This window comes from Podarcis liolepis (genome assembly GCF_965112155.1).
Source record: "Podarcis liolepis genome assembly, chromosome: 2".
NCBI lineage: Eukaryota > Metazoa > Chordata > Lepidosauria > Squamata > Lacertidae > Podarcis > Podarcis liolepis.
In genome coordinates, this window is record NC_139555.1 from 124,728,408 (window position 1) to 124,756,359 (window position 27,952).

Sequence of the window (27,952 nt, forward strand, 5' to 3'; positions counted from 1 at the left end):
GACCATAAAGAAGGCTGATCGCCGAAGAATTGATGCTTTTGAATTATGGTGTTGGAGGAAACTCTTGAGAGTCCCGTGGACTGCAAGAAGATCAAACCTCTCCATTCTTAAGGAAATCAGCCCTGAGTGCTCAGTGGAAGGACAGATCCTGAAGCTGAGGCTCCAATACTTTGGCCACCTCATGAGAAGAGAAGACTCCCTGGAAAAGACCCTGATGTTGGGAAAAATTGAGGGCACAAGGGGAAGGGGACGACGGAGGACAAGATGGTTGGACAGTGTTCTCGAAGCTACCAGCATGAGTTTGACCAAACTGCGGGAGGCAGTGGAAGACAGGAGTGCCTGGCATGCTCTGGTCCATGGGGTCACGAAGAGTCGGACACAACTAAACGACTTAAAAACAAAAACAAAGGGCTGCATGCAATTAACTGGGGGCTGATGTGTTCACAGGCTGACCACCCCTGGTTGCAGGCTACCCCTAAACAGCCAAGGGCATGCCATCTCTGGAAGCTCCTCTGAGAGGATAGTGGTTTTGGTTTTTCCCAGTCGTGAGATTATTGATTATCTGTACGTGACACCATCCCTGCAGTTGCAGCAAAGAACAAGGGGTTAAAGTCCCATTACCCACCAATCAGGTTCTCAAACTAGTTTAGGCCCCAGTGTTGATCTGATATTTAAAGGGAAACAAAACAGAGGCAGGTTATAGCTACATCTGCAAGATAGCTGCTGGAAATTTAATCTGCCCAAGGATCAAGTTCCCAAGGATGGAGCTTTTGGTTCAGAATTCTGCTGATTCATCTTTGTTTCAAAACATATACAGGACTACAAAACCAATTTTCTTTCTTTCACTATCTTTATTGAATGAACAAAACTAAAAGAATCAGAAACGATACACAAGATTTGCAAGATTTTTCAGGAATAATAATAATAATAATAATAATAATAATTTATACCCCACCCATCTGGCTGGGTTTCCCCAGCCACTCTGGGCGGCTTTCAACAGAATATTAAAATACAATAGTCTATTAAACATTAAAAGCTTCCCTAAACAGAGCTGCCTTCAGATGTCTTGCAAAAGTCTGGTAGTTAAACCTGATCACATTAGCTAAAGAATAGTTCAACCAGCTTCTTTGTATAGGAAGCTATGAGTTATTTAGTTTTTTAAGCTCCTTGATATTTTTTTCTTATTAGATGCTCTCTGCTGTTGAGGTTGGGTCTCAGGAGAATAATGTAGCATTTGGGGAGAAAGATGCAACCCAAGAGACCAGCACCAGAGGCCAAGATGGAGAAGATCTCCACGGCCACCATGAACTTCCCTTTGGTGCTCAGGTAGGTTGGGACGAAGGAGACCCAAACGCTGCAAAAGACCATCATGCTGAAGGTGATAAATTTGGCTTCGTTAAAGCTGTCAGGCAACTTCCTAGCTAGGAAGGCTACTGTGAAACTGATGAGGGCCAGGAAGCCCATGTAACTCAGGACAGAGTAAAACATGGTGACGGAGCCTTCATTACATTCCACTACAACCTCCACAGCCATGGAGTAGAAATCCAGGTTTGGGAACGGGGGAGAGGTTGCCAGCCAGATGGCACAGATAACTGCTTGAATGAGGGAACAGACCAGGACAATGGTGCTTGCTAATTGTGTCTTCAAGAGTTTTCTGGCCACGTTTCCTGGCTTGGTGGCCATGAAGGCCAGAACTACCGTGACGGTTTTTGCCAAAATGGAAGAAATGGCAACAGAGAAGGTGATTCCAAAAGCCATTTGCCGGAGAAGACAGGTGACTTTTTCAGGTCGACCAATGAAGAGGAAGGAGCAGAGGAAGCAGAGCAGGAGGGAGACAAGGAGGATGTAAGTGAGGTCGCGGTTATTGGCTCTGACAATTGGGGTGTCCTTGTTTTTAACGAAGGTTACCAGGATTAGAGAGGCGATTAGAGAGAGGAAAAGAGCCAGAGAAGCTAAAACAAATCCCAAAGCCTCATGATACGAAAGGAAGTTGATTTTCTTGGCAATACACTGGTCTTGGTCCTTGCTTGGGTATTGATCTTTTGGGCACTGGGCACAGTTAGCAGCATCTGGAATTAGCAAGCACTATTTGAGTATCTCTAATATAGCTTTATTTTCACACACACACACACACACACACACACACACACACACACACCAGGCTGGTGTACATGGTAGGTGGGGATGGCAGGAGAAGAAATCAGAGGTGTAGAACCTAGTTATAAATATTCTTGTGTGTTGGCCTGCCCTATTCTCCTTCTTATTGCTCAAAATCTCTGAGATTCTGCTCTATTTTGACCTTTTATTGCAAAAGATCATAATCTTAAAAGTTACGAAACACATTTTTTGAGACAGAGAAGCAAGCTGCAAAGAAACTTAGAACTGCAAAGTTACTTAGAACTATAGCAAATCCCACACGTTGCATTTCTGGAATATGTTTTGAAAATTCTTCTAGTTACAGCGAAATTCAGGGGGATGTGGAGGCCAGCAGGGCTAAGCAGTAAAAGGACATAATGAAATAAGTCTGCACTCGCCTACTATGGTTACCTGATTTTTTCCAATGAATCCGGGGACATTTTTTATTTTTATTTTTAAGCTGAATAGCAACAGGGAGTCAGTAGTGGGGATGGTGAGGCAAAAGACCCTGGGCCCAAGCGCACATGCATATTGTGTAAAGGTGTGAAGCCCTTCTTTTGCACCCTGTGAAACATAAATGCCCCCTTCTCCCTTTGTTTTGACAGACCGGGGGAGGCTTGGAAGTCATGGGTGGGCGGCCGTTGCCCAGGAGGGGCGCAACGTGCACCGTTTCTCTGCCAGGCAAGGTGCAAAGCCCTTCTTTCACACCCTGTGAAACATAAATGTGCAGAGCTTTTTAAAAAACTGGGCAACGGCCGGCTGCCCACAACTCCCAAGCCTCCCCCAATCAGTCAAAACAAAGGGGGAAGGGAGCAGGAGATCTGTACTGCCGGACACCCCCGGTTCCCCTTCGGCAGTGGCGGCAGAAGTGGCAGTCAGTAGCCCTAAGCCAGCTTGGTAGAGCAGTTGGCTATGGCTGGCTTCAGGAGCTGCTCGCTGCTGTGGCGCCCACCATATTTCCTCGCCAGAAGTCCCCATATGATATGTTGCGCATAAGACACATCATATGGGGACTTCCGGTGAGGAAAAGTGGTGGGCGCCAAGGCAGCGAGCAGCTCCTGAAGCCAGCCAGAGCCAACTGCGCTACCCGGCTGGCTCCGGGCTGCTGAGGCTGCCACTGCCATGTTTCCCCAGGACAGATTTGCTAATCTGGGGACATTTCCAGGGATGGAATTTGTCCGGGGACAGATTTGCAAATCCGGGGATGGTCCCCGGGAACCGGGGACATCTGGTAACCCTACCTTAACCCTCCCTGGATACATGCAACTTCTGCACTGTAGAATAAGGTTGAAGGTTGGAACTACCTGTCTGGTTAGAAAAAGTCCCTTCTGGACAGCGAATGCACACGTTACAGCAAACCGGCTTCCCTTCTGGAATTTTTCTCCTTTGCCCTGGAGAGCAGATCTTTGCACAGCTTGCGGAAGGTGGGGTCTAAGAAAGGCAGATATAATGAAAGGTTTTCTGCATGGATAGAATTGTTTTAAGCAGGACTTGGAGGTCTTCAAAGGTGGCCCCCTCTTTGCATGCTGGAAATGACGATAAATGTAGGTAAGAGGGTCAAAGCTATTTTGAACCACTGCATGGAGCAAGGTTGGGGAACCTGTGCCTTCCCCCACCCGCCAAAATATTCCCAGATTACATCTCCCATCATCCCTAACCATTGGCCATGTGGGTTGGAGCTGACGGGCATTCATGCTCTAATTCTTTCACAAGCTCTGGGACATTCACTCCACCTTGCTAGACCACACAATTGTATCTGGGTTAATGATGAAGTCTTTGCCCCGTGGGGCTCCTGGATCCATCCTCCCAACTTTCACTAAAGCTGTTGACTCGTTTCGGAAATAGATCCAGTTGAGAAGATCATAGCCAGAAGATCCCACCACACTGTTGTCCGTGAAAGATACTTCATCTCCAACACTGTTGTTAAATCGGATGTTCCTCAAAAAGGAGAGAATCTGAAGAACAAAGGAGTGGAGAGGTTTAGATAACATAGTGACTCTGCTGAGCCTTGACCTATTGGAACGGTATTTGGAGGGGAGGGGGGTATTATTTCTTCTAGTATTTTGTTGAGTTTAAGACCATTTCCTCGAGGGACACAATTTTGCCTGATGAAGGGAGTCTGAGACAGGTGTATCCTCCGTATTCAACTAAGTCATTCTAGCAGAAGCCACAGGAAAGATTCCTACTAGCACCACAGGAGTTGCCCTCTCCTCCTCAGGCACCATTGCACCCTCCCCGAATCTGTTCTAAAGGGTCGCGAGAACCCCCAAAACAGTGTGCGGAGGAAGGAGCGGCAAGATCATTATTTTTGCCAAGCAGAAATGTGGTTGGGACACCCCTGTTCGAACCTTTCCCAGGATCCAGCTCCTGACTCTCCTGATCACTGGTCCCTTCCTCCTGTTCAGATATTCATTGAGGCCCTGATTTCACCTCCCTCATCCTGGCTCAGTTCCTTTTGCAGGAAGAGGAAGGGGTGGAGCCTGGGACTTTGGGAAGAGATCATGAAGTGCATTTTCCCTGACTGTGTGTTAGTCTCAACCCTGCCCTCTGTTGACTGGAGGTATGCAAGGTGGCTCACACAGAATAACAGAATAAACAATTTACATATCTAGAGGGTTGGTTTTTTTAAAAAACTTGCATATGCTTTTGTCTGAGATGAGGACCCCTGAATCTATCCCACCTGACCCTACTTGAAGGATAATGTTGTGTAAATTGGGCCGTTGGCACAATCCAACAGGCTCTTCTTACGTTTGAACTAAACACAGACCAAAGATTTTGGAATTACATCCATTGAGATAATTAACCATAGGATGGAATTAACTTTCAGCAGCAGCCACAAATAGCTGGAAAGTGCAAGTAATGGTTGCTTTTCATGGCTGGTGTCTACTTGCTATAACCACAACCCACATGCTTAGGTGGGAGCAGAATGCAGTTAGATTTGTAGCCCGGAAAAGGAAAAGATAACAGGCGATATCTGTCAGGAGTTCAGCCTACACTTGAGTCCCTGGACTGGCATGTTCTCTCCCTCCTGGTCTTTCGTTCGTGAGGTTCAAAAGCTTTCTTTAGCCTGAACATCACAGCGAGTTTGCGCATCATGCGCAGGACAGACCTCAGCAACTCAGCATTTTGGCTAATCTACTTTATTTACATATAAACACACACGGAGCACTGCAACATGGCTCCCTTTCTTTCTAGCATCCGACAGCAAAGAGAAAAAGAACAAAGGACGATAGTCCCACTTCATGGAACACAGTAACAAAAACATCCTGTCTCTGTCACTTCCCACTCTGTGGAGTCAAAACATACACTGTAATGTGATAGACAAAAATCCCATGACTGCAATCATAGATCAGGAATTCATAAACCTCCACTCTTCTCTCCTCACCCAGGAAACAACTATAGAATGTTGCAACATTCTTGAAAGGAAGAGAGTGAAGCTATCAAACAGAAGAAATTGAGATCTTTGGATGGTTTTAAAATACCAATCTGTCTCCATCTGTATTGCGACCCCTGACAAAACACTAGAGAATGAATGGATCCATTACTTTGGGAAAGAGAGAGATACATCTAAAGAACAATGTTACCTGCCATGGCTGGATAGCCAGAGGTTTCTTGCCCTCCTGCATCATGGCACGAGTGGGTCTCAATGAGTACATCGCATGTAAAGCGTGTGCCACGGAGTAGATGGCATTGTACATGGTATAGCTGTGGCCAGTCATTCTCGTTTCAAACACAGAGGGTGGCAGGTCTTCTAGTTTCTCCTTCCCTGTACACTTTCTCTTGCTAGAAGTTTGACCTGCTATCGGAAACCAGCAGTTAAATGCCATTTGCCACCAGTTTCGGAGAAAGACATCTCCCTCGGGCCGGGCTGGATTTAAAGCCAAGAGGAATTTATTAAACCCCTGGACATCACTTGTGTGGACTCTGAAGGACAGAGCACCGTGGAAGAATTTAAGTTCCTTCCAATGCATTTGTGCCCCCAGAGCAGCAAAATCCCAGCGGGCTGTCGCGATCCAAACCCTCACACGTGAGGGCCTGGAATCCCTTCTGAGAAATTCGAGTTTAAGTATTAGCACGGCTGCTTCCTTGTAGTCTACAGAGATAATCATGGCTTTACTCTGCCACTTAATAAGAGATTTCTTAAAAAGATTAGTTGCTAATCGCTTCATTAGCCGTTCATGTATCATTTCTACCGAGGACACACAAATATCATTCTTCGTGAGCATTGGCATCAGAGTCCGGATGAAATTTTCACCAGTGTCGTCATCGGAAGTGATGAGGCCAATCCAGTTCCATCGGAAATGTAGGAGCAGTCGCACCAACCCAACGTACTGCGGCACTTCGTTGGGATCGATTCGGAAGAAGGAAGGAAGCATCTCTCTCTCGACAGGGCTGAATGAACCATAACCAAGCTGAAGGAAAGAGAAAGCCTTTATTCAAAATGTATTTATTTATTTAGAATTTTTGAAATATTTCTAATACACTTTTCCTCCCGAGGATTCCAGGGCTGTGCAGGAGAGAGATAAAATTACTTGAAGTATCTTCATGCATTTGTTTCCCAGTTCAGGCTCCAAACTGAATTGGGCTCAGATGTGAACAGGCAACCAGCACAGTTCTCTCAAAACCGGAGTAATGTTATTATTGGGGTCCCCCCAAATATCATTTTTATTAAGTCTCCAGAAATGTTTCAAAGAATTTATCATCATATACTATCTTTTTTAACATCCAAAGTCTCTTCTTGACTTCCCTTCCTGATGTTTGCTTTTTTTTTTACTTCTTTTTATTAGCTGTTTTATCTAAACCCCACTACCGTTAAATCTTTCAGTAATCCACTGCTTATATTTCAAATCCTGCCCGTGACTACGTATATGGGTCATAATTTGATAGAGAGTCAATCAGTGGTCTCCGTTCTTCCTTAAACACTTCGCCATTATGCCCTCTTAGTTTGGCAGCTAATTTCGCCAGTTTCATAAACCATTTGCTCCTTCATTGGTAATCCACTTCTTTTGAATTCCGTTATTTCTGTTATTTATTTGATTATATACTGCTGTTTATCAAAAGATTACAGGGCAGTGTACCACATTAATAATATATTTTATGGAGCATCAAGTTAAGAACATAATACAGAGCATAGTAATAGACAGCATACTGTATACTATATGAATATAGATATTTATATATATCTATATTCTATATATATTTACCTTCCTGCCAAAGCGGTACCTATTTATCTACTTGCACTTTGCTGTGCTTTTGAACTGCTAGGTTGGCAGGGGACAGGGACCGAACAACGGGAGCTCACCCCATCACGGGGATTTGAACTGCCAACCTTCTGATCAGCAAGCCCTAGGCTCAGAGGTTTAGACCACAGTGCTACCCGGGTCCCCAGACAAATTCTCTTACCTGTGGAATCTTCAAGATGCCAAAGAGGTATGCCATCTGCATTGATGATTTGGAGCTGAGACCCCCGATGACGGAGAACAGCTTGTCCCGACTGTCGCATTGATAGTTGGGAGCCACGTCCCCCCTCGTGGAGAGCAGAGACAGGCTGGACTCATAAGTCGTCTTTGCATCGCTGTTATCACCATAGATACGGAAGCCCAATGTTGTGTTGGGTAGGAGCACGGGGTCCCTGTTGACCTCACTGACAGAGAATGCCAAGGCCAGGATGTGCTGGTAGGTCTTCAGGACTTGACTGTAAGGAGAGTTGTGTCAGAGGAGGACCAGGGAGAAGAGTCGGCAGAAGAAGATTGGAAAAAATTTAAGGACTATTTACAAAAATACTGTAAAATTAAGGAATGTTGAATGATGCTGGATTGAAATTAAGTGGTTTCAAGCTGTAACTATGATAAAACGACTTTCTTTCTGTAAGCAAGAATTTAAAGCTACAATAATATAAGATGTTGAGATAAGGATTTGCTGTACAAACAACTCAAACTGGGTATATAAGAAGGGGAGGTATGAGGAGGTTGGGGAAATAAGTCACAAGAAAATAAGTTGTGAAATTTAAGTGTTTTCAATATTTTTATGTTTGTTTTTTCTTTTGTTTGTAAAAAATTGGAAACTTTAATAAATATCTTTTTTAAAAAAAGAGAGAGTTGTGTCAGAGGAGGCGAGGAAATCCCGAAAGAGGACATGTCCCACTTACCTTCATCCGTTCTTTCCAGACGGAGGGAAACATGGTTTAAATTAAATTTAAATTAAATTTAAAGTTCCGTATCCACGCTCTGGATCTTTCCCCACGAAAACCAACTCTTTGAGGATCAACTGGAGCAAATGTCCATCTGTAGAAAACCCAAATTGACATTTGCCCCAATCCAGCTTTAAAGAGTGAGGGCTTTTTTGGTGGGGAAAGGTTGGGGCAAAAAATCCCCCAAAATGTTTGCACATAGAGCATTAAGTGCAGACTTCTGGCTGGAGCGAGAGGAGTGAAAGGTAAGTGTGGCTAATTGGCCTCAATCCAATTAACAACATTTTCACCCATTTACTGCTTGAATTTAGGCAATTAATCTACCCATATCACTTGCATAAGATTGCACAGTACATTTCTAATGAAATACTTTTTTAAAAAGGCATATTTTTCTTTCATTAGATGCCAGATGGCAAGATGCTGTGATTGATGCAGCCACAAAACTCCATCAAGTCACATTTTGTGGGATCAGTTTAATTTTTTTGCAGTAGCCTGGCGACTTTGATAGGATGCTTGTGTTTAATGGCATGCACACATTCTTCAACATCAACTTCGTTGGACTGGTCATGTTGTGCGGATGCCTGATGATCCTCTTCCAAAGCAACTACTCTATTCCGAAATTAAAAATGGAAAGCGTAATGCTGGTGGTCAACAAAAGACTCCCTCAAGGCAAATATTTAAAAAATGAAGCATAAACAGTGACAACTAGGTAACACTGGCCTGCGAGCGCTCCAATTGGAGAACAGCCTTTACCAAAGGTGTCATGGGCTTTGAAGACACTCGAACTCAGGATGCAAGGGAGAACCGTGCTAGGAGGAAGGCACGCTTAGCAAATCCACACAGTGATCGACTCCCACCCAGAAACCAGTGTCCCCACTGTGGAAGGACGTGTGGATCCAGAATTGGCCTCCACAGTCACTTACGGACTCATTGTTAAAACCGTGTTTATGGAAGAGAATCTTACTCGGCTACGAGGGATCGCCAAAGAAGAAGAAGAAACGGCATGGCTTTGTCCAGCCCATGGAGGGATCTCCCCTGAACTGGCCCAGGTGAGGTAAACTTTGCCGACCCCTGGTATAGAATAACTATAATAAGCAGCATTAGTTGGGAAGCTGGAGACACCATGGAGATGTGGAGGAGAAGTCCAAAGTTATTTGATTATTTACTGTAATTTGTTGTAAACCTTATCAAAATATAAAAATAAAAATTTTAAAACACAAAATTTATGACCTCTCTAGCCTCTTCTTTCTACATCCGCCCAGAGTGGCTGGGGAAACCCAGCCAGATGGTGTGGGGTATAAATTATTATTATTATTATTATTATTATTATTATTATTATTATTATTATTATTACAATCAGTGACCAGCCAGAATCATCTCTTTTACACACAATCACATTCCTCTCTCTCCCGCTTGCTATCTACAACAAAAGCAACCCAAACAAATAAAGGCTGTCTGTTGTTGCTCAACAGGAAAGGAGAAGAAAAGTAAGCAGCAGCCTTAAAATCTCTGCCTTTGATACCAGAAGTAGTGGACACAGCCGTCAAGATGAAGGGAACGCAGTGGATGTAGCCTACCTTGATTTCAGCAAGGCGGCAGCTAAAAAAGCCAATGCAATTCTGGGCTGCATCAATAGGAGCATAGCATCTAGATCAAGGGAAGTAATAGTGCCACTGTATTCTGCTCTGGTCAGACCTCACCTGGAGTACTGTGTCCAGTTCTGGGCACCACAATTCAAGAAGGACACTGACAAACTGGAACGTGTCCAGAGGAGGGCAACCAAAATGGTCAAAGGCCTGGAAACGCTGCCTTATGAGGAACGGCTAAGGGAGCTGGGCATGTTTAGCCTGGAGAAGAGGAGGTTAAGGGGTGATATGATAGCCATGTTCAAATATATAAAAGGATGTCACATAGAGGAGGGAGAAAGGTTGTTTTCTGCTGCTCCAGAGAAGCGGACCCGGAGCAATGGATCCAAACTACAAGAAAGAAGATTCCACCTAAACATTAGGAAGAACTTCCTGACAGTAAGAGCTGTTTGACAGTGGAATTTGCTGCCAAGGAGTGTGGTGGAGTCTCCTACTTTGGAGGTCTTTAAGCAGAGGCTTGACAACCATATGTCAGGAGTGCTCTGATGGTGTTTCCTGCTTGGCAGGGGGTTGGACTCGATGGCCCTTGTGGTCTCTTCCAACTCTATGATTCTATGATTCTATGATTCTAAGATTATCAGCCATTTATGACCTTGAACATGAATTTGTTCAATTCCCGTTAAAGCTGTCCAATCAGTACAACATGCATTTGAGAGTGCATGCAGGGGGGTGCCAATGCCTCAGGTGGGTCCATTCTCCCTCTCCCTGTAAGCTGCAGCTTTTGAGGGCAAAGGCATGTACACCAGGTGTAGACCATGCAGAACAGCACAGTTTGTCAGGCTTTCCACTGCCTGACTTCTGTGTAAGAGTGCAATTAAGCTGCACTGGGGAGGAGTTGGAGGAGAGATTTGGAAACCACTTGAAGCTGGTGTGCATTTAGCGCTTAGTACTTCCAAGTCTAGGGGTGTTCCTAAACCACTGAGCCTAGGGCTTGCCGATCAGAAGGTTGGCAGTTTGAATCCCCATGACGGGGTGAGCTCCCAGCTCCTGCCCACCTAGCAGTTCAAAAGCACAGCAAAGTGCAAGTAAATAAATAGGTACCGCTCCGGCAGGAAGGTAAACGGCGTTTCCATGCGCTGCTCTGGTTCTCCAGAAGCGGCTTAGTCATGCTGGCCACATGACCCAGAAGCTGTATGCTGGCTCCCTCGGCCAGTAAAGCGAGATGAACGCTGCAACCCCAGAGTCGTTCGTGACTGGACCTAACAGTCAGGGGTACCTTTACTTTTACCTTTATTGCTTTATTACAGCAAAGGTTCATTTTGTTCAAGTAGATTTCCCCTTAATTTTGGTATTCGAAGCAGACTGCTTTAATTATCTGCCCTGCTCCAGGTTCAGTTTAATGTTTGCCAATTTGTTTTACTGTACTTCTGAATGCTCTTGGCAACCTTAGGCAACACTTTGATCAGTGGAAAGGAGAAGATAGAATTGTTTTCCCGTATGTTTACATAGAATAAATAGTAATAATAGTAATAATAATAATAAATATTTTCTGTTGGCGAGCCTAGCAGCCTTCCCATCATGATTCATGGGGATGCTTTGGCATTACTTTCACCACCATAAACAGAAGCACCTGCCCGTATGGACAATTATTTGGAGATGCCATGGTTTGCTTTTCAGTAACCAGACAATTAAAACCCTGTGTTGCAAACAATTCTCAGTAATATCCAAGGCAACACGATGACCAAGTACAACAATGCTAAATCAATATAAACTCTTTATATAATCTATACGGAACATAGAATATGAAATATATGACATATGTACTCTCTGCAGACCCAATAAACAGAAATCTTATAAGTCTCTGAAAGTCACAAAACGTGCACTCCTGATGGATTCTCTTGAAGACATAGAGCGAAATAAACATAAGTCTTATAAGTCTCTGAAAGTCACAAAATAGGCACTCTTGATGGATTCTCTCGAAAACATAGAACCAAATAAACATAAGTCTTATAAGTCTCTGGAAGTCTTTGTAGACTATGCAAGTCTCTGAAAGAAGCAATGGGTCAGATTCTTATCTGGTGAAGACAAGCCGTAAAGCTTTGTTTTATGGTTTGTTTTTCATTCCGGGAAACAAGCAATATCGCTAATGCAGAAGAAGAGGAAGAGTTTGGATTTGATATCCCACTTTATCACTACCCGAAGGAGTCTCAAAGCGGCTAACATTCTCCCTTCCCTTCCTCCCCCACAACAAACACTCTGTGCGGTGAGTGAGGCTGAGAGACTTCAGAGAAGTGTGACTGGCCCAAGGTCACCCAGCAGCTGCATGTGGAGGAGCGGAGACGCGAACCCGGTTCACTAGATTACGAGTCTACCGCTCTTAACCCCTGCGCCACACTGGCTCCCTGGATGCAGATCCCTGGAACAAGCCCTCTAGTCTACAATGATATTAGAGCAACCCAAATCCCTCCCCAGAGTTTCCATGTACGTACTTAGAAATGTATATGTCCCGTTCTCGGGGTGACAAATTAAACATCTGATTTGTGTGTATGGCACTGCTGAAGCGTAAATGTCCCCCCACAATGAGATCTCCTGGCCTGTAATAGTCTTCCTGGAGTTCAAAAGGCCTGGTCAAGAGACACTTGGTCGTCAGGGACATCTTGGTGGCAGCCTGAGGAAGGAGCAAAAAAACTAAAACCCAAATCATGGACGGCAGAAAGAGACCCTCGCCCCACTTGAACTTTGTACAGAATTAAGGGACCACCAAATCCATAGGTCTCAGCCACGGATTCAGAACATTGGGGGAAATGACCAGACGTCGGGGTGTCTGTCCGGTATCTCACTCCCCCGCCTTGCAAGAGTTCAGGGCGTATTTATCACAATAATGTTTTGCTCTGGATTTCTTTGTTGCTGAGTTTCTGGGTGGAAATCCACTGGGATTCAGCAAGAATGACTGTTATTTTGTTAATTCCAGGAGAGAAAAACAATCCCAACTTCCGGAGAATCTCTTTGGAGCTTGATGGGAAGAAACACATGTTTTCTATTGCTCACTGGGATGCATGGGCTCGGGGATTTGGCCGTAATATATTGGGGGTGGGTGTTTTTCAATAATAATACTAAGAATTCCTCAGGAACACTGGACTATATTTCCTGCTTCATATATATAAAATTTATTATATGTATATAAAATTTATTATAGAATAATTTATTTTATGTAATATATAGTATGTATTATTATAGTGTGTGTGTGTGTGTGTGTGTATAACATCATGTGTGTGTGTGTGTGTGTGTGTGTTTGTATGTATGATAACTATCTAGTCTCTCTTTTTTCCTCTCTTTCTCTCTCCCTCCATATTTGACATCTGAGAAGATGGCATCTAAATGGGTAATGGAAAGCCACATTGGTTTCTCTTAGAGGCTCCCCTCAGAATTCTTTTAACCAGGCTTGCCATGTTTCAAAAAATAAAAACCAGCACACCCTGATGTCTGCAATTTTTTGATGCTTCTCTAAGATCCAGGACAAAGCGCCGCCTTTCAGAAATTCCCCCTGGATGTCAATTTCACCTCTGAAATCCCGGCAATGTCTGGGAAAATCCGGACTTTAGGTGTTTCAATTATACACCAATGTGTGTGTTGCCTTGGAATGTTACCCCACATACATGGGGGGCTGCCTGTAGTATAAAAAACAAACAAATCTACATAAATGAAACAAGGAAAAGAAAAGAAAAGAGTAAGATAGAAGAAAATACAAAGCCCTCTCTCAAAGGAGTCACACAGGGTCTTTCACACAGGCCAGCCATCACCTTCATGTGCCTCACTAAACCAGAGTAGAGGACGTAAACAAAAGAAAACAAAACATAAGCAAAAGCAAAGCAGAGAAAAAGAAATAAGAAGAAACTGGAAGAGAACAAGAATTTCAAAAGAAAAAGAAAAAAGAGGGAAGAGAGAAAGAAATAGAGTGGACTTCCTATTCTCCGTCCATCGATTATATCTTTAAAAGCTATTCAGAATATTTGAAGTGCTCACTCCAGGATGGTACCCATGTTCACTAGGCAATATTCCCCAATCTTCAGACAACTCAAGTTCATTCATTTCCCCTTCCACACAAAAAGTTAAAGGGGGCTCTCCAATTGTTATTATTGCTAAATGTCAATATTAGTCTCCGGTATGATGGAAAAGGGGATGACAGAGGATGAAATGGTTGGACAGTGTTCTCGAAGCTACCAGCATGAGTTTGATCAAACTGCAGGAGGCAGTGGAAGACAGAAGTGCCTGGCATGCTCTGGTCCATGGGGTCACGAAGAGTCAGACACGACTAAACGACTAAACAACAACAACAATGATGATTTTATTAGGAGTTTAAATTGTTTATAATTAAAAACATTGGGATCATGCCACTTACGGTCCTCAAATTTTCAACAATCAATAACTTGAATGCTTAACAGGCCGACCTATTCAATATCCCAAAGGAAGGAAGGAGAAAATCAACATGCACATTAAACACATTTAATCTGTAAAATGAACACAGTTCAAGTAATACAAACTTTTCAAGGATCTGCAAAACATTCATATAAGCTCTCCAATACAAGCTTGCCCAACCAGGCTCCCTCAAGATATTACTCAACTTCAACTCCCATCATTCCTGACCATAGGCTGCTGGGAGACCAGAGAATGTTGGAAGGGAGACAAAATACCAACTAAAATGGAGAGGCAGACAACATTATTTGACTTTGTAGAATTGGCAAAGATGCCAAAAAAGCCGCCCAGAGTGGCTGGGGTATAAATAACAAATTATTATTATTATTATTATTATTATTATTATTATTATTATTATTATTATTACAGGAAGAAATTAGAAACCAGACAAACCAAAAGTTTAACAAATAATGGGATACAGATAGATTATATTTAAAAGAACATTGTTCACATATGAAATCTCTGACATGCTTTGATTAACTTCTGCAATGTTATATGCTACAAAGATTATAGCTAATTTATGATAAGTTAAAGGTCATACAATATGCAGTCAACAAGGAAACCAAGGACCCATACTGAGGGCGATGGAAGTCTCAAGGTATGGAAGAACTTTATTTTATATGTAACATTATTATTTTTTTGCATTTGATGTGATTTTCTTTGGTTGTTTTTGTGGTGTGTGGATTCAATATTTTAAATCAATAAAGATTAAATTGCAGAGAATGTTGATTCAGGTGGTTGTTTCATGCTTACATTTGATCTAGCAAGAAACGTGGTCTCCCTACTTCCAGCAGAATTAAGTAAAATAATTACTCATCTTAGTCTTGGAGTGCTCCCCAAAGAATGGGACACAAACTTGAAGGAAGGGCTGGTGGTGGAGCCCATCTCATGACCAGGCCTAATAAAAAACACTACTAGGAGATTTTGAACTATTCTGGGGCAATTGGTGGCAGTGAATTAATTACAGAAATATAGGCATGTATATTTGTGTGTGGATGTATACTTGTGTTGGGATGCACACTGCAGTCTGAGGGAGGTGCTTGAGACACAAACATGCCTACTGGAGCCTTCTGAAAAATAATAAACCCAGTTATTAGTAAGTAGGCTGTGGTTCCAGTCCAGATACTGGTGAGACATTCTAGCATCAAGATTCAAATGCCATGCTTATTTTTTGTGGTCAAGTGCTCCTTCATATTCAGATCAGGCCTCAGTATAATAATATAGCACTTGGGAATGAAGATGCAGCCCAGAAGCCCAGCACTGGAGGCCAAGATAGAGAAGACTTGAACGGCTACCATGTATTTCCCCTTGGTGCTCAGGTAGGTGGGCACAAAGGACACCCAAACACTGCAGAAGACCAGCATGCTGAAGGTGATCAGCTTGGCTTCATTGAAGGCCCCAGGCAGCTTCCTGGCTAGGAAAGCCACCGTGAAGCAGGTGGCAGACAAGAAGCCCATGTAGCCAAGGGCACCATAATACATGGCAACAGACCCTTCATTGCATTGCAGGATAATCTCTCTAGGCTGGGAGAGCATGTCAGATTCTGGGAATGGGGGAGAGATGCCCAACCAGATGGTACAAATGAGAACCTGGACACTGGAGCAGGAAATGACTATGTAGTTGGCCAGACCCTTCCCCAGCCATCTCCTCACCCTGTTCCCTGGCTTAGTGGCCAGGAAGGCCAGAACCACAGTGATGGTTTTTGCTAAGACTGAAGAGACAGCAATTGAGAAGATGATGCTGAATGCAATTTGTCGGAAAAAGCAGGTTGCTTTCTTTGGCCAGCCAATGAAGAGGAAGGAGGACAAAAAGGAGAGCAAGAGGAAAATGAGGAGGATGTAGGAGAGGCCCCTGTTGTTGGCTTTGACTATGGGAGTTTCCTTGTATTTAATGAAAATTCCAAACACAATGCCTGTGGTTAAGGATAGGAAGAGGGTAAGGGATGTCAGGAGGATTCCCAAACATTCTTCATAGGACAGGAAGGTTATTGTTTTGGGGACACATTGATTCTGCTCCTTGTTTGGATGCTGATCTTCTGGACATCTGGTGCATTCATCAGCATCTGCATAGAGGAAAAGAGACTTCAGTATCCTGACATCAGTCACCTACAATGGTCTGGGTGCTGTTACAATTGAGGGGGAATGGTGGACATGTGGGAGAGAGTATGAAAAACACTGTTTTATTGGCAAGGAATAAAGCAAATGTCCCAGTCCTTGACCTTATCACCAAGAAAAGATCTTGTGGAGCATGACTAAAGAAACTTTCTCCATGAGATGTTTAAAAGCTGCTTCTGTTAAGATTAGACCAGGGATGGGAACTTGTAGCTGTTGGGTCAAACTTGGCCCAGTTGGTCTCCACCTTTGGTGATGTCGTTTTTGTCAATTGTCTGGTGGGTAAGGGAGTTTAAGCAAGGCAGTTTAAGCTGCCTGTGGAGTTTAAGCAAGGCAGGCTGTAATCTGCCAATCAGCTGATGGGTGATATCCTGTCCTACCTTCCTGAGTGGAGATTGTCCCTTCTAAGCACGGAGCACAATCATAGCAGCATGGAGGCCTCCCTTCTTGAATCTTCCTGGCATTTCCAGGGTGACAGCTCTGTGTGCATCTTGCACGAGGCATGGTCTAGACATGAAGAGAAAGTGTTAGGAGCATTTGTACCTTTGGAAACAGATGAAAGTATTTTGGAAGGGTCCTGTAAAAAGGCATCTTTGCTTCCAATGGCCCCAACTGGCCTCAGGCCCTATTTTGGAGAGATTACTTTCTTTTCTTCAAAGCAACATGACAGACAAACTTTTTGGTTTATCTGATTCTTTCCCTCAGCACTGCTCTGTCACTTTTCTATGCATACACGCAATCAAGATAAACAAGATTAATTTCATTTCACTTTTAATTTGTATACCGCCTTTCTATAGGCCAGCTGAAAACAACAACAAAATAGAAAGCAAAGATCACACACATAATAACAGTGTGATCCAATGCACAAAGGTCACAATAACTTTAAAATAAACAACTTGCATCTAATAAGACTTTAGGGGAATTTAGGGGAATCTGGCCTCCTGCAAACGCATAACTGTATGTTTGCCAGCCTCTGAATTTTTAAATCCCTTTGTGCCTAGATGCTTGGCATTCAGGCTACTGGTAGTTTAGAAATGGAGCTGAAAGTGACCAGCATGCTCTTCTGAGGTCTGCGAGATACTCAGAGAGAGTGTGGGCTTCTTTGACAGTAAATCACAAAGGTGTAGGTTGAACTCAGTAAGCCTTGCATCACATTATGGTTGGGCTGTTATGTATCTTTATATTAAAGACAACATAATTTACATATTTATTATAACAATATCAGACCTGAAAATACTTAGAAACCTGTTCAGCCTTATATTCTTGAACACTGTAGTGGCATTGGTCATACCGAAAACTAAACTCTCACATAAGGTTGTTTACAACATTTGATCAGAGTGTTTCCATAAGATACTTGTCATGTAGGTTGAGTGCTGGGGGCTCTGGCTTGGAAGCTTTTCTAAAAAATAACTGCTATGGTGCACCCCAGGTTCCCTCCCACCTAGGGCTGCAGGAGTAAGAAGAAAGGTCGTGGCAGTAACTACCGGAGGGTAAGACCCACTGGCCTCACTGCAGGGCTGTTGTGTTGCTGTTGGGCAACGAAGCGAGTGTGGGAGGCCCTCTTAAACACTCCCTTCCCCACTTCATTTGAGAGAGCACCAAGTTGGGGCAAGCTCTTCTACTCTGCTTTGAAAAGTCTCCTGTTCTCTGCGACATTGTATACAGTCTTACTCAAGATTGTACTCCATTAAGCACAGTGGTACTTAGTTCCAGGGAAGTGTTCGTAAGCATACACTCAAAGCCTCATACTGTATGTATTATGCATTATTGTTATTATGATTTATTGAATATGTATACCGCCTTATACCTGCAGGTCTCAGGGCAGTGCACAGGATAAAATAACAGTATAAAAACACAAAAAGACATAATCAAAATAAAAATATAAACAACCCAATAACCCCCCCCCCCCGCCGCCAATTGAACATGCTATTAGTGTCAGGAGCTCAGCCTACACTTGAGTAGGACCCTGGCAAAGACACATGCCTGACTGGCGAGTTCTCTCCCTCCTGGTCGATCGTTTGGGAGCTTCAAAAGCTTTCTTCAGTCCGAACATCACAGCGATCTGCAGAGTCTTCACAGCTTGCATAACAGACCCCAGCAACTCAGCATTTTGGCTAATCTACTTTATTTACATATAAACACACACGGAGCACTGCAACATGGCTCCCTCTCTCTCTAGCACCAGACAGCAAAGAGGAAAAGAACAACCACTTCACGGAACACAGTATCACAAACATCCTGTCTCCGTCACTTCCCACTCTGTGGAGTCAAAACATACACCGTCATGTCATATACAAAAATCCCATGACTGCAATCATGGAGCAGGAATTCTAACAATTAGCGCATAGTAAAATGACAAATATAATTTATGCCACCTTCTCAAACAGCTTGGGCCATACAATTGCTTCCTTGTTAATGGTGATCTTTTGATTTGAAGCTGTCTGTCTCTCTATTTTCCCAATTTTCACTCTACCACGAGAATTGTTAGGAAAGAGCACCCAATTCACGATATCGAAGTCAACGGCCAGTGCCCCATTTTCATCCAAGTACTGTCCATCAGCTGAAGTATTAGAATAGAGATGCACTTCTTTCAAGAATGGATGAAGCTACGACGACAGAGGAAACTGTGATCTGGACTCATAGAGACTGTGGTTTATTTTTAGGTCCCCTCATTCTGCTTCAACATTTAGGGGAGACCAAAATCATCATTATTACATATATCAGGAAATGTTAAGTAAGAGTTTTGGAATAAATGTAAAGATTAATCAAGATGGATTTATTAAAGGAATCTGTATAAAGAGGCCTATCCGGTGGCGCTGGTCACCGTGCAAGTCAGAGATTATAAGGAAGGTTAGAGTGGGAAAGCACTGATTAGAGATTTCTTCCATTTGTCTTAGTTTTGGAGTTGTGCAGTTGAAACTGCAAGCTGCAAGGGGATAGATACAGATATATAGATATAGATATAGATATAGATATAGATATAGATATAGATATAGATATAGATATAGATATAGATATAGATATAGATATAGATATAGATGATATAGATATAGATATAGATATAGATGATATAGATGATATAGATATAGATATAGATATAGATATAGATATAGATATAGATATAGATATAGATATAGATATAGATATAGATATAGATATACTAGAATAGTAGTGTTTGCATCCATAAAGTAATTCATTCATGTTTTTTGGAGTTAGGTCAATTCCTGGTCTTCTAATTAAAGCCTGAAGAAAAAAAATCTGCCCCTATATTCTTATTATATGCATATTTGACACATTTTGCCCTTTCAAAGCTGCACTGATTTGGGGACCGTTTCTGTTGTGCTGCTCCTGTGACTCTGGTATTCCCTTGCCCTAGATGGCAGAAACTCCGATGGATTTCTGCCAGTACTTGAAAACAATGCTATTGGATTATTTTAACACTCATTCATATTTTCTGCTCCTATGAGGGGTACCAGTGGTACCTTGGTTCTCAAACTTAATCCTTTCTGGAAGTCCATTCAACTCCTGAAACAGTTCAGAAACCAAGGCGCGGCTACCGACTGGCTGCAGGAGCTTCCTGAATTCAAGTGGAAGCTGCATCAGATGTTCAGCTTCCGAAAAACGTTCACAAACCAGAACACTTACTTCTGGGTTTGCAGCGTTCATGAGCCAATTTGTTCAGCAACTAAGCCGTTCGGGAGCCAAGGTACCACTGTATTCCTCAAAATCTCTCTCAGATCCTGCTGATGTGATGAAGAGTGGATTATACATCTCTGAATACATGATACTGGGGAAAGGGGCATAGCTCAGTTGCTAGAGCATCTGCCTTATATGTCAAAGGTCCCAGGTTCAACCCCCAATTTCACTTCCAGGTACCGCTGGGAAAGATAACCATCCAGAAAAAGTGGAGGACCACTGCCCATCAATCAACAAGATACAATACTAAGCAAGAGAGAGAGCCACTTAGAGTAAGAGTAGAGTACAGTTCTGACTTAGAGTAAGGCAGCTTCCTATGTTTCTGCAGCTAGTCGTTGTAGACAGGACTGAACTAGATGGATCATGACTTGGTATAATGCAACTTCTTAGACTCATATCATGGTGATTCTAGGGCTGGGTTTGCAAAAGGGAATGGACATACCTTCCATGGTTGTAGCCTTAGAAGTTCCAACCTGTCTCCTCCACCCACCACTGGAATCTGCTTTGATGTGGACAAATACGCTTTGTTTAAGGCCTGAGCCACGACTTGGACACTATAGTAATTGATGTAGCTGTCTTGGGACTGGATTCTTTCAATCTCCTCCTGGGGCAACACCCCTGGATTCTCCCTCTCCCTGCATCTTTTCCAATCCCTCACAGACAACACATGCTTTGAATATGAACAATCGAATCCTTTCCCCCAAGCAGTAGAATACACTGGCTCATAGTAGTCATATTTTGTCCTTTTTTTGGTCTTCATTACAAAGGACAAAGAACCATGGGCATACCGGAAGGCTTCAGTCTCATATAAGAATATTGTGTTTGGAATAGCTGTGGTTATCCAGACTTTCCCCCCAGTCTGTAACCTTTCAAGGAAGGATTCTACCTCTATGATTATATAAAGTCCATCTTGAAAGTCTGCATAGTAAACAAAGACATTGACTTGTCTCCACATGGCAGGTGCTTCATGGGGCATCCACAGCCAAGTTTGGAGTTGTACTTTTTTTGAGAAGGCAATACAAATCTCGTTGCTGGTCATCAGAGGTGCCAAGGTGCTCAGGAACATTTCTCCATTATCATTGTCTGGAGCAAAGAGTCCAATCCATGTCCACCTGAAAAGCAGGAGGAGTTGGACTATCCCCACGTACTGAGTTTCTTCATTTGGGGCCATTTGATAAACAAAAGGAAATTTGGCTTTGTCGGGAAGAACAAAGCCATAACTGAGCTGTTAAGGAAAGGAAAAGAGACTGAGCTTTTGTTCTTCAAGAGAACCTTTGGGTACTCCTATGTGAAAGATGATGATCAATTTAATTAGCAGTAACTTCAAGGATTTTAGAAATAATAGAATAATATAACTTTTTTATTTAAACGTTTTCTATACTGCTTAACTGCAATAGCCTCTGAACATTTTACAAAGATGCAATACAAAAATTAATACTAACACTATTAATAATAGTCTGTCCCCATCAATGGTGTAGCCACAATGGAGCTTCCAGACTAGGTCCAAATAAATTGCATTGCAATAATCAAGACTCGAGGATTCCAATGCAATGATCACCATGTCCATACTATACATTAGTGTCACAATGAACGGTAGATTCTTATCTGCTGCAGCCTTCATCCACCTTCACAGCCGTTGTAACATACCACTTGTTATCTTGAAATTGAAATACTTTATTGTCACTTGTACAACTTGTATACAGTGAGATTACACGAGCACCCCCCACTCAGCTCTCTTAGTCTTAATAGTCCTCGTTTGCTGATGCACACCCACCAAACCCGAAAGTCAGTTGCCCTGTTGTTATCTTTTCATTCAGCAGCCTAACAGCCCATGGATAGAAGCTGTTCTTTACCCTGTTGGTGCGACTAATCATGCTTCTATATCTTCTGCCTGAGGGCAGGAGATCAAGAAATGCCGGCCAGGGTGTGAATCATCCCTGAGAATTTTCCTCACTCTCCTGAGGCAATGTTCTTCCGCTATTTCATCCACCTGCTCTTCCATTAAGGACTTCTTGGATCATTCTTTGTCTAGCTCCTCCCCACGGTCCTTACCCAGTGGCGTAGCGTGGGGGCTGCCAGGGGTGCCGGCCGCACCGGGCGCAACATCTGGGGGGGGCGCGAGTCCAGAGGGCCCAGCCCCGTCGTGCCCCCCGGCCCGCCCCTATTGTCAGAGCGGCCGGCCAGCCTCCGCCTGCTCCTACCTTGCCCACCTGAGGACTGCGGCAGCTCCCACCCCCGTGGCCACCTACCCCCGCCTCGCCCATTGGCTTGCCTCCCTCGGCCCCGCCTCTCTCCGATGGCTGCGGGGGTGTCCTGCCTTTTTACAGGAAGTAGGGAGGCTGGAGCTTGTAGCCAAAAGGGCTGCACCGGCTGGCAAAGGGCCGGGGAAAGTTTGGAGAGGAGAAACGCACCGTCATGATTTCCCGGTGGAAGCGGCAGGATTAGGGATGGCGAAGCGTAATTACGCACGAATTTCGCTGGGTGAGAGCTTTGGGGATCGATCGGCAGAAATGGGAATCAATTGGAATATGAGAAAGAGAGAGAGAGAGGGACCATCATTCATAGGCATAGATTTGTAGGGTTAGGGGGTGCAAATTACTTGCCTTGCCCTGGGTTAGGGGGCGCAAATTACTTGCCTTGCCCCGGGTGCTGACAACCCACACTACGCCGCTGTCCTTACCACCTTAGGTGACCCTAGTGGGAGTATGAAACTCCTGATGGCTTCGCTCACAAGGGTGATGGGAATGTGCAAGCCCACTCACCACGACAAGGTGATGATCCAGCAAGTGAGCCAACTCTTCACACACCTGATCCATCAGGGTGACCAGGGCTGATTCAATCCTAGCACTGCACCTGAACCCAGACTGAAACGGATCCTTGAAAGTAATATCCTCCAGAAACCCACAAGCATGATTTGAGCACAAGAGCATTCTCTCCTCATGTGGTTTCCAGAAACTGGTATTAAGAAGAATCCCTGCCTCTAAGTGTAGAGGCAGAGCACAGCCATCAGGGCCTTTCCTCCATGAATTTCTTTGATCCTTTTTTTAAAGCTATCCAAGTTGGTGGCCACCACTGCTTCCTGTGGGAGCAAGGTCCATCATTTAACTACGCTTTCACTTCATGAAAAGCAGTGTTTGTACAATGATGTGATGTACAAAGCAACGTGAGCAGTAAAATCAGTTACATTATCCTAAGTATAACATATTGTTGGGTGTGTTTGACTTGAACCTACTTCTTACCTGTGGGATTTTGTAGATGCCCAGCATGTTTGCAATGTGCATGGAGATGTCGGATTTCCCCCCTTCAAGAATAGCCAGCAGATTTTTCCATCTTCCACAGCTATAGTTTGGAATGTTGATTTCCCCACCCGCAAGGAGATTGGTCAAGCCATCAGAAGTTGTTCTTCCATCAAAAAAGGTATCATAGATGCTGTAGCCAAGGGTGATGTTGGTTAAGAGCTGGGGGTTATGATTTATCTCCTGAACGGCAAGTGGGAAGGAAAGAATGTACCAATCTCTCCCAGTCACCCAACTGCAAAAAAGTGTGTCACATTGTCACCCTCAATTCAGTGAAAATGAAAGTCACATTGCTCTGGGACTGCTCATATAGCACAGCATGAGACTCCTAATCTCAAGGTTTCCAGAACCTTAATCAGCCCTTTTCCATAGACCTCCTTGGCTGCTACACCAGAACCAGTGGTTGATAGCTATCAGTTTATCAAAGGACCACTCCAGGCATTATTTATCTCACAAAAACTGGTCACCAAATAATGTTTTACATGTCTGTAGTGGGGCTCTGGGAAGAGCATAGCCTCACAAAATCCAAGGAGTTTTAGGGGTGCTGTGCTATGCTGAGCACCTGAGAAAAAGTCCATGAAGTCAAATTGAACCCCCAGGCTGCTTTGCACCTGCCTAAGCATAGTAGACTATACAGTTGGGTAGATTACATTGTGCCTAGGGGGAAAGGAGTCATGCAATTCTCTCCAACTGCCGTTGCACCCAGTTATAAAGGAGGAGCCTGCCTTTCATTGTGGAAGGAGAGTTGCCTTATCATTTGCTGTTTTCCATGAGCGAAGCAGCCTCTCCTCTATCTCCCAACAAGGGCAGTGAGTCAATCCTGGGACACTAATTCTGTGAATAAACTTCCAGGAGATTATTTTAGATTGAAAGTGGGGAAACTCTCCACTTTTCATGCCAAGGAACATGGACTGAGCATTCAACCTTCCCCAAGGGTCCATGATACACACTGAGAAAATTAATTTCACTTTACTCACTATGGAAAAACCACAATTCAAACATGCCCCACAGTATTTGCTACATCATCATCATCATCATCATTTGAAAAAGTTAAGTTTAGGGTACTGTCAATGAATTTATTACTTAAATAACATTGTAAAACACGCTGAAACGCTGCTTTTCACCAAATGAAAAGACTTATAGAAATCTAAGAAGCAACGTTCCATTGATGTTTAGAGCCCAAGAAAGTCCCATCCTAGCTTCCAAAAATTTCATATCAGAGGTCAGAAAGCAAGGAGGGCACTTGTTGCTTTTGTTTAAAATTATACTCCTACCCAGATTTTCCAAATATTTGAACTCCTCAGTGGTCATGGTGCTCAGAATTAAAGGGAAACAAGCCAACAAACAAGGGATAGTGATCTGTCAGGGGTACCAGAAATGACCCTGATATAAGAGGAGAATTGGAGAGTAGGTAGGAAGCAGAAATAAATCAGTACATCATTACTTACGACTCAAGCCTGCTTAAGGGGGTGCTGGAAAAGGAGAAGGGATATTGACCTCCAATTAATCCTGAAGATACGACTCCGGCAATGAGGTGGTCTCCTGGCCGGTAATAATTCACAGCAAGATTTTTATCCCGGATGAGATTCAGCGGGCATTTTGCCTTCTGCTGCATCCCAGAGGTTGCAAGAGGCAGCAGCAGGAGCAGCATTATCATTCTTGGTCTCTCTGCTACACTTCCCTCCTGACTGGTCCTCCCAAATCCATAGCCAGTTGATCAGAAGAAACCCCAAACACTTGAACGACAGAGGTTGCAGTGACGTGACAAATGCAGCTCTGGCTTCAGGGCCAAAGGGAACGGACCATAGCTCAGAGGTAGAGCATCTATTTTGCACTCAGAATGTGTCAGTTTCAATCCCTGCTAACTTCTCTAGGTAGGGTAGGAACAGAACCATAGAACTGTAGAGTCATCTAGTCCAACCCCCTGCAATGCAGGAATCTCAACTAAAGCATCCATGACAGATGGCCATCCAAACGCTGCTTAAAAACCTCCAGGAAAGGAGACTCCACAACTTAGAACACAGATTCCTATTTTCCGATTAAGCTTCACAGAGACCCATCTTTCTCCTTCACCTGCTCCATATCTTGGCCCCGAGGACTCTGTAGCACACGAGATATTTTATGCATGAAACTTTTCAGGCACAGTGGAGTAAATTACCTCCTGCTGCCCTTGATTGTGATGTTTACATAATTGTTACCAAAGGCAATATTTGAAGGGTGGACTCTGGGGACGGTGGTTCTGATAACTGTAAAAAGAAGAAAAATCTCATCCAGAACTTTATGGGAGCAGAAGAAAAATATGTTTACTCAAAATTCTGTATTTACTCAAATATAATGCACACATGTTTGGGGGAAATTACGTCGTGAAATTAGGGTGCACATTAGATTTTATGGCACATCTACATTTGCCAACAATCCTTTTTTTTTTGTTTCAAGGTTTTGAAAATTGAGGTGCACATGAGATTTGATGGCATATTAAGGTAAAGGGACCCCTGACCATTAGGTCCAGTTGTGGCCGACTCTGGGGTTGCGGCGCTCATCTCGCTTTATTGGTCGAGGGAGCCGGCGTACAGCTTCCGGGTCATGTGGCCAGCATGACTAAGCCACTTCTGGCGAACCAGAGCAGCACACGGAAACACCATTATCTTCCTGCCGGAGAGGTACCTATTTATCTACTTGCACTTTGACGTGCTTTCGAACTGCTAGATTGGCAGGAGCAGGGGCAGAGCAACGGGCGCTCACCCTGTTGTGGGGATTTGAACCGCTGACCTTCTGATCAGCAAGTCTTAGGCTCTGTGGTTTAACCCACAGTGCCACCCACATCCCTGATGGCATATTAGATTCGCGGACATATGGTACTGACATGGTTCATGGAGGGAGAAAGGTTGTTGTTGTTGTTTTTTTAAAAAAACTTTATTAATTTCCACATAAACAAATATACATGAATTACATAACATACATAACAAAAAACACTACAAATGAATAAAAACAATAAAGTAAGAAAGGATAAAGAAACAGACATAAACAAATACAATATATATTACACTTACATGACAGATTGCGTGGCTATTCCCCCCCCCCCCACGGTTGAACAAATAAAGACACCGGACACAAAGATTTAGGTTAATGGGCGTAAATGGCCACAACTTTATTGATTACAGGTAAGAAGGGTATTGGCTTTAGGCATTGGCCCCTAACCGACTATCCGGTCTAACCGGGAAGGGTTAAACACCAACAGGGGGAGCCACCCGAGATGCATATCCCTAGGCGCTCCCCGAGGGGTTACCGCTCGGGGGCGCGCTTTAGGCCCTAGCCTCCGTAGGTTTCGGACGAGGCGTCGCCCCTCGGAGTCCTTTAGCGAACTACCCTTCAAGCCTTGGGGGAGGTGATGGCGTTCCTCCCCCCCAACCTCATTTGCATGACAATACCCCGGCCAATGCCTACCGCCACCTGAGCCGCATCCGCCGGCTCACCGCCAATACCCTCAGACCTGTAACCAATCCCTAACACCTTGAAAAATATCTGCCAACCAAATATCATTGCCAGCATCAGATAGATGCACGCCATCCCAGCGATAGAGCATTTCCTTGTCATACCGTATGCTTGGGTGCTGTATAACCCATCCGCCCAACGCGGACGCCCTACGCGCTACCGTACGCTCCACGATCCTCCTTGCTTTATTCACAGCCACGGGGTTCTCAGCGTCCCGCCAACATCGCCTTTCCAGTAAAGATGACCAAATTATTACAGTGTTTGCATGGGATGCCCTCAACAATTCTAAGTCATTGATAATGTTCCACATCAGGTCCACCCCTTTCCTATAAGCCAGGTCGTTTTCGCCCAGTTGGATGACCAAGGCGCTGGGTGGGCCCTCAGCAGCAATTTTCCTGGTTATGGCTGGGAAAAACTCTTCCCAACGCATCCCCCGCCTAGTGATCCATGACACTTCAACCTTGCTAGGTAGCTGTAGTTCGGCATCCCAGCCCCTGTGTTCTGCGTGCCGTTTTGCCCAATATACGATGCTGTGGCCGATAATCCACAGTCGCACCACATCGATACCTGAAATGAGAGAATCGGAGAGCCCGGTCAGGAGGAATGCCCGGAGGAGATGGGAAAAACGAAGGGCAATTGCAAAGGCTTCCGAATGTAACCCCGATAGGCGTTGGATTTCCATCGACCCATGTCCATAATCCTTTCGGCCGGTAAACCCATGTGGGCAGCGGTGGTCGCCGCCCCGATGCGAAAGGAGTGCGTGGCGTACTCTTCTGGCGGAAGCCCGATGGCAGCTATCGCTTTGCGCATGACCCTCGTGAACTGATGTTTTGAAAGGAGGGAACCATCGGAATGTAAGAAAAAGGGGCCGTTAGAATTTGGTCTTACGCAAAGGTATTTCCTGGCATCTTTTACGGGGCAAGGGCCAGCCCTCTGGGTCGCCTGGAGGCGAACCAAGGCTCCCCTGCCGAG

The 27,952-nt window shown here is 44.1% G+C and overlaps 1 protein-coding gene across 1 annotated transcript; it reads right to left on the bottom strand.

Annotated features, from left to right (window-relative positions):
- Positions 1–1,029: 1,029 nt before the first annotated feature.
- Positions 1,030–27,790, bottom strand: LOC310700987 (vomeronasal type-2 receptor 26-like; the record flags this gene model as incomplete). Its single annotated transcript, XM_083490949.1, has 8 exons — positions 1,030–2,069; positions 3,441–3,567; positions 3,870–4,091; positions 5,721–6,548; positions 7,540–7,831; positions 25,647–25,734; positions 27,134–27,547; positions 27,640–27,790. 8 exons carry the CDS (start codon positions 27,788–27,790, stop codon positions 1,159–1,161), a joined length of 3,033 nt encoding a protein of 1,010 aa, XP_083347075.1. The 3' UTR covers positions 1,030–1,158.
- Between the last annotated feature and the right edge of the window lie 162 nt (positions 27,791–27,952).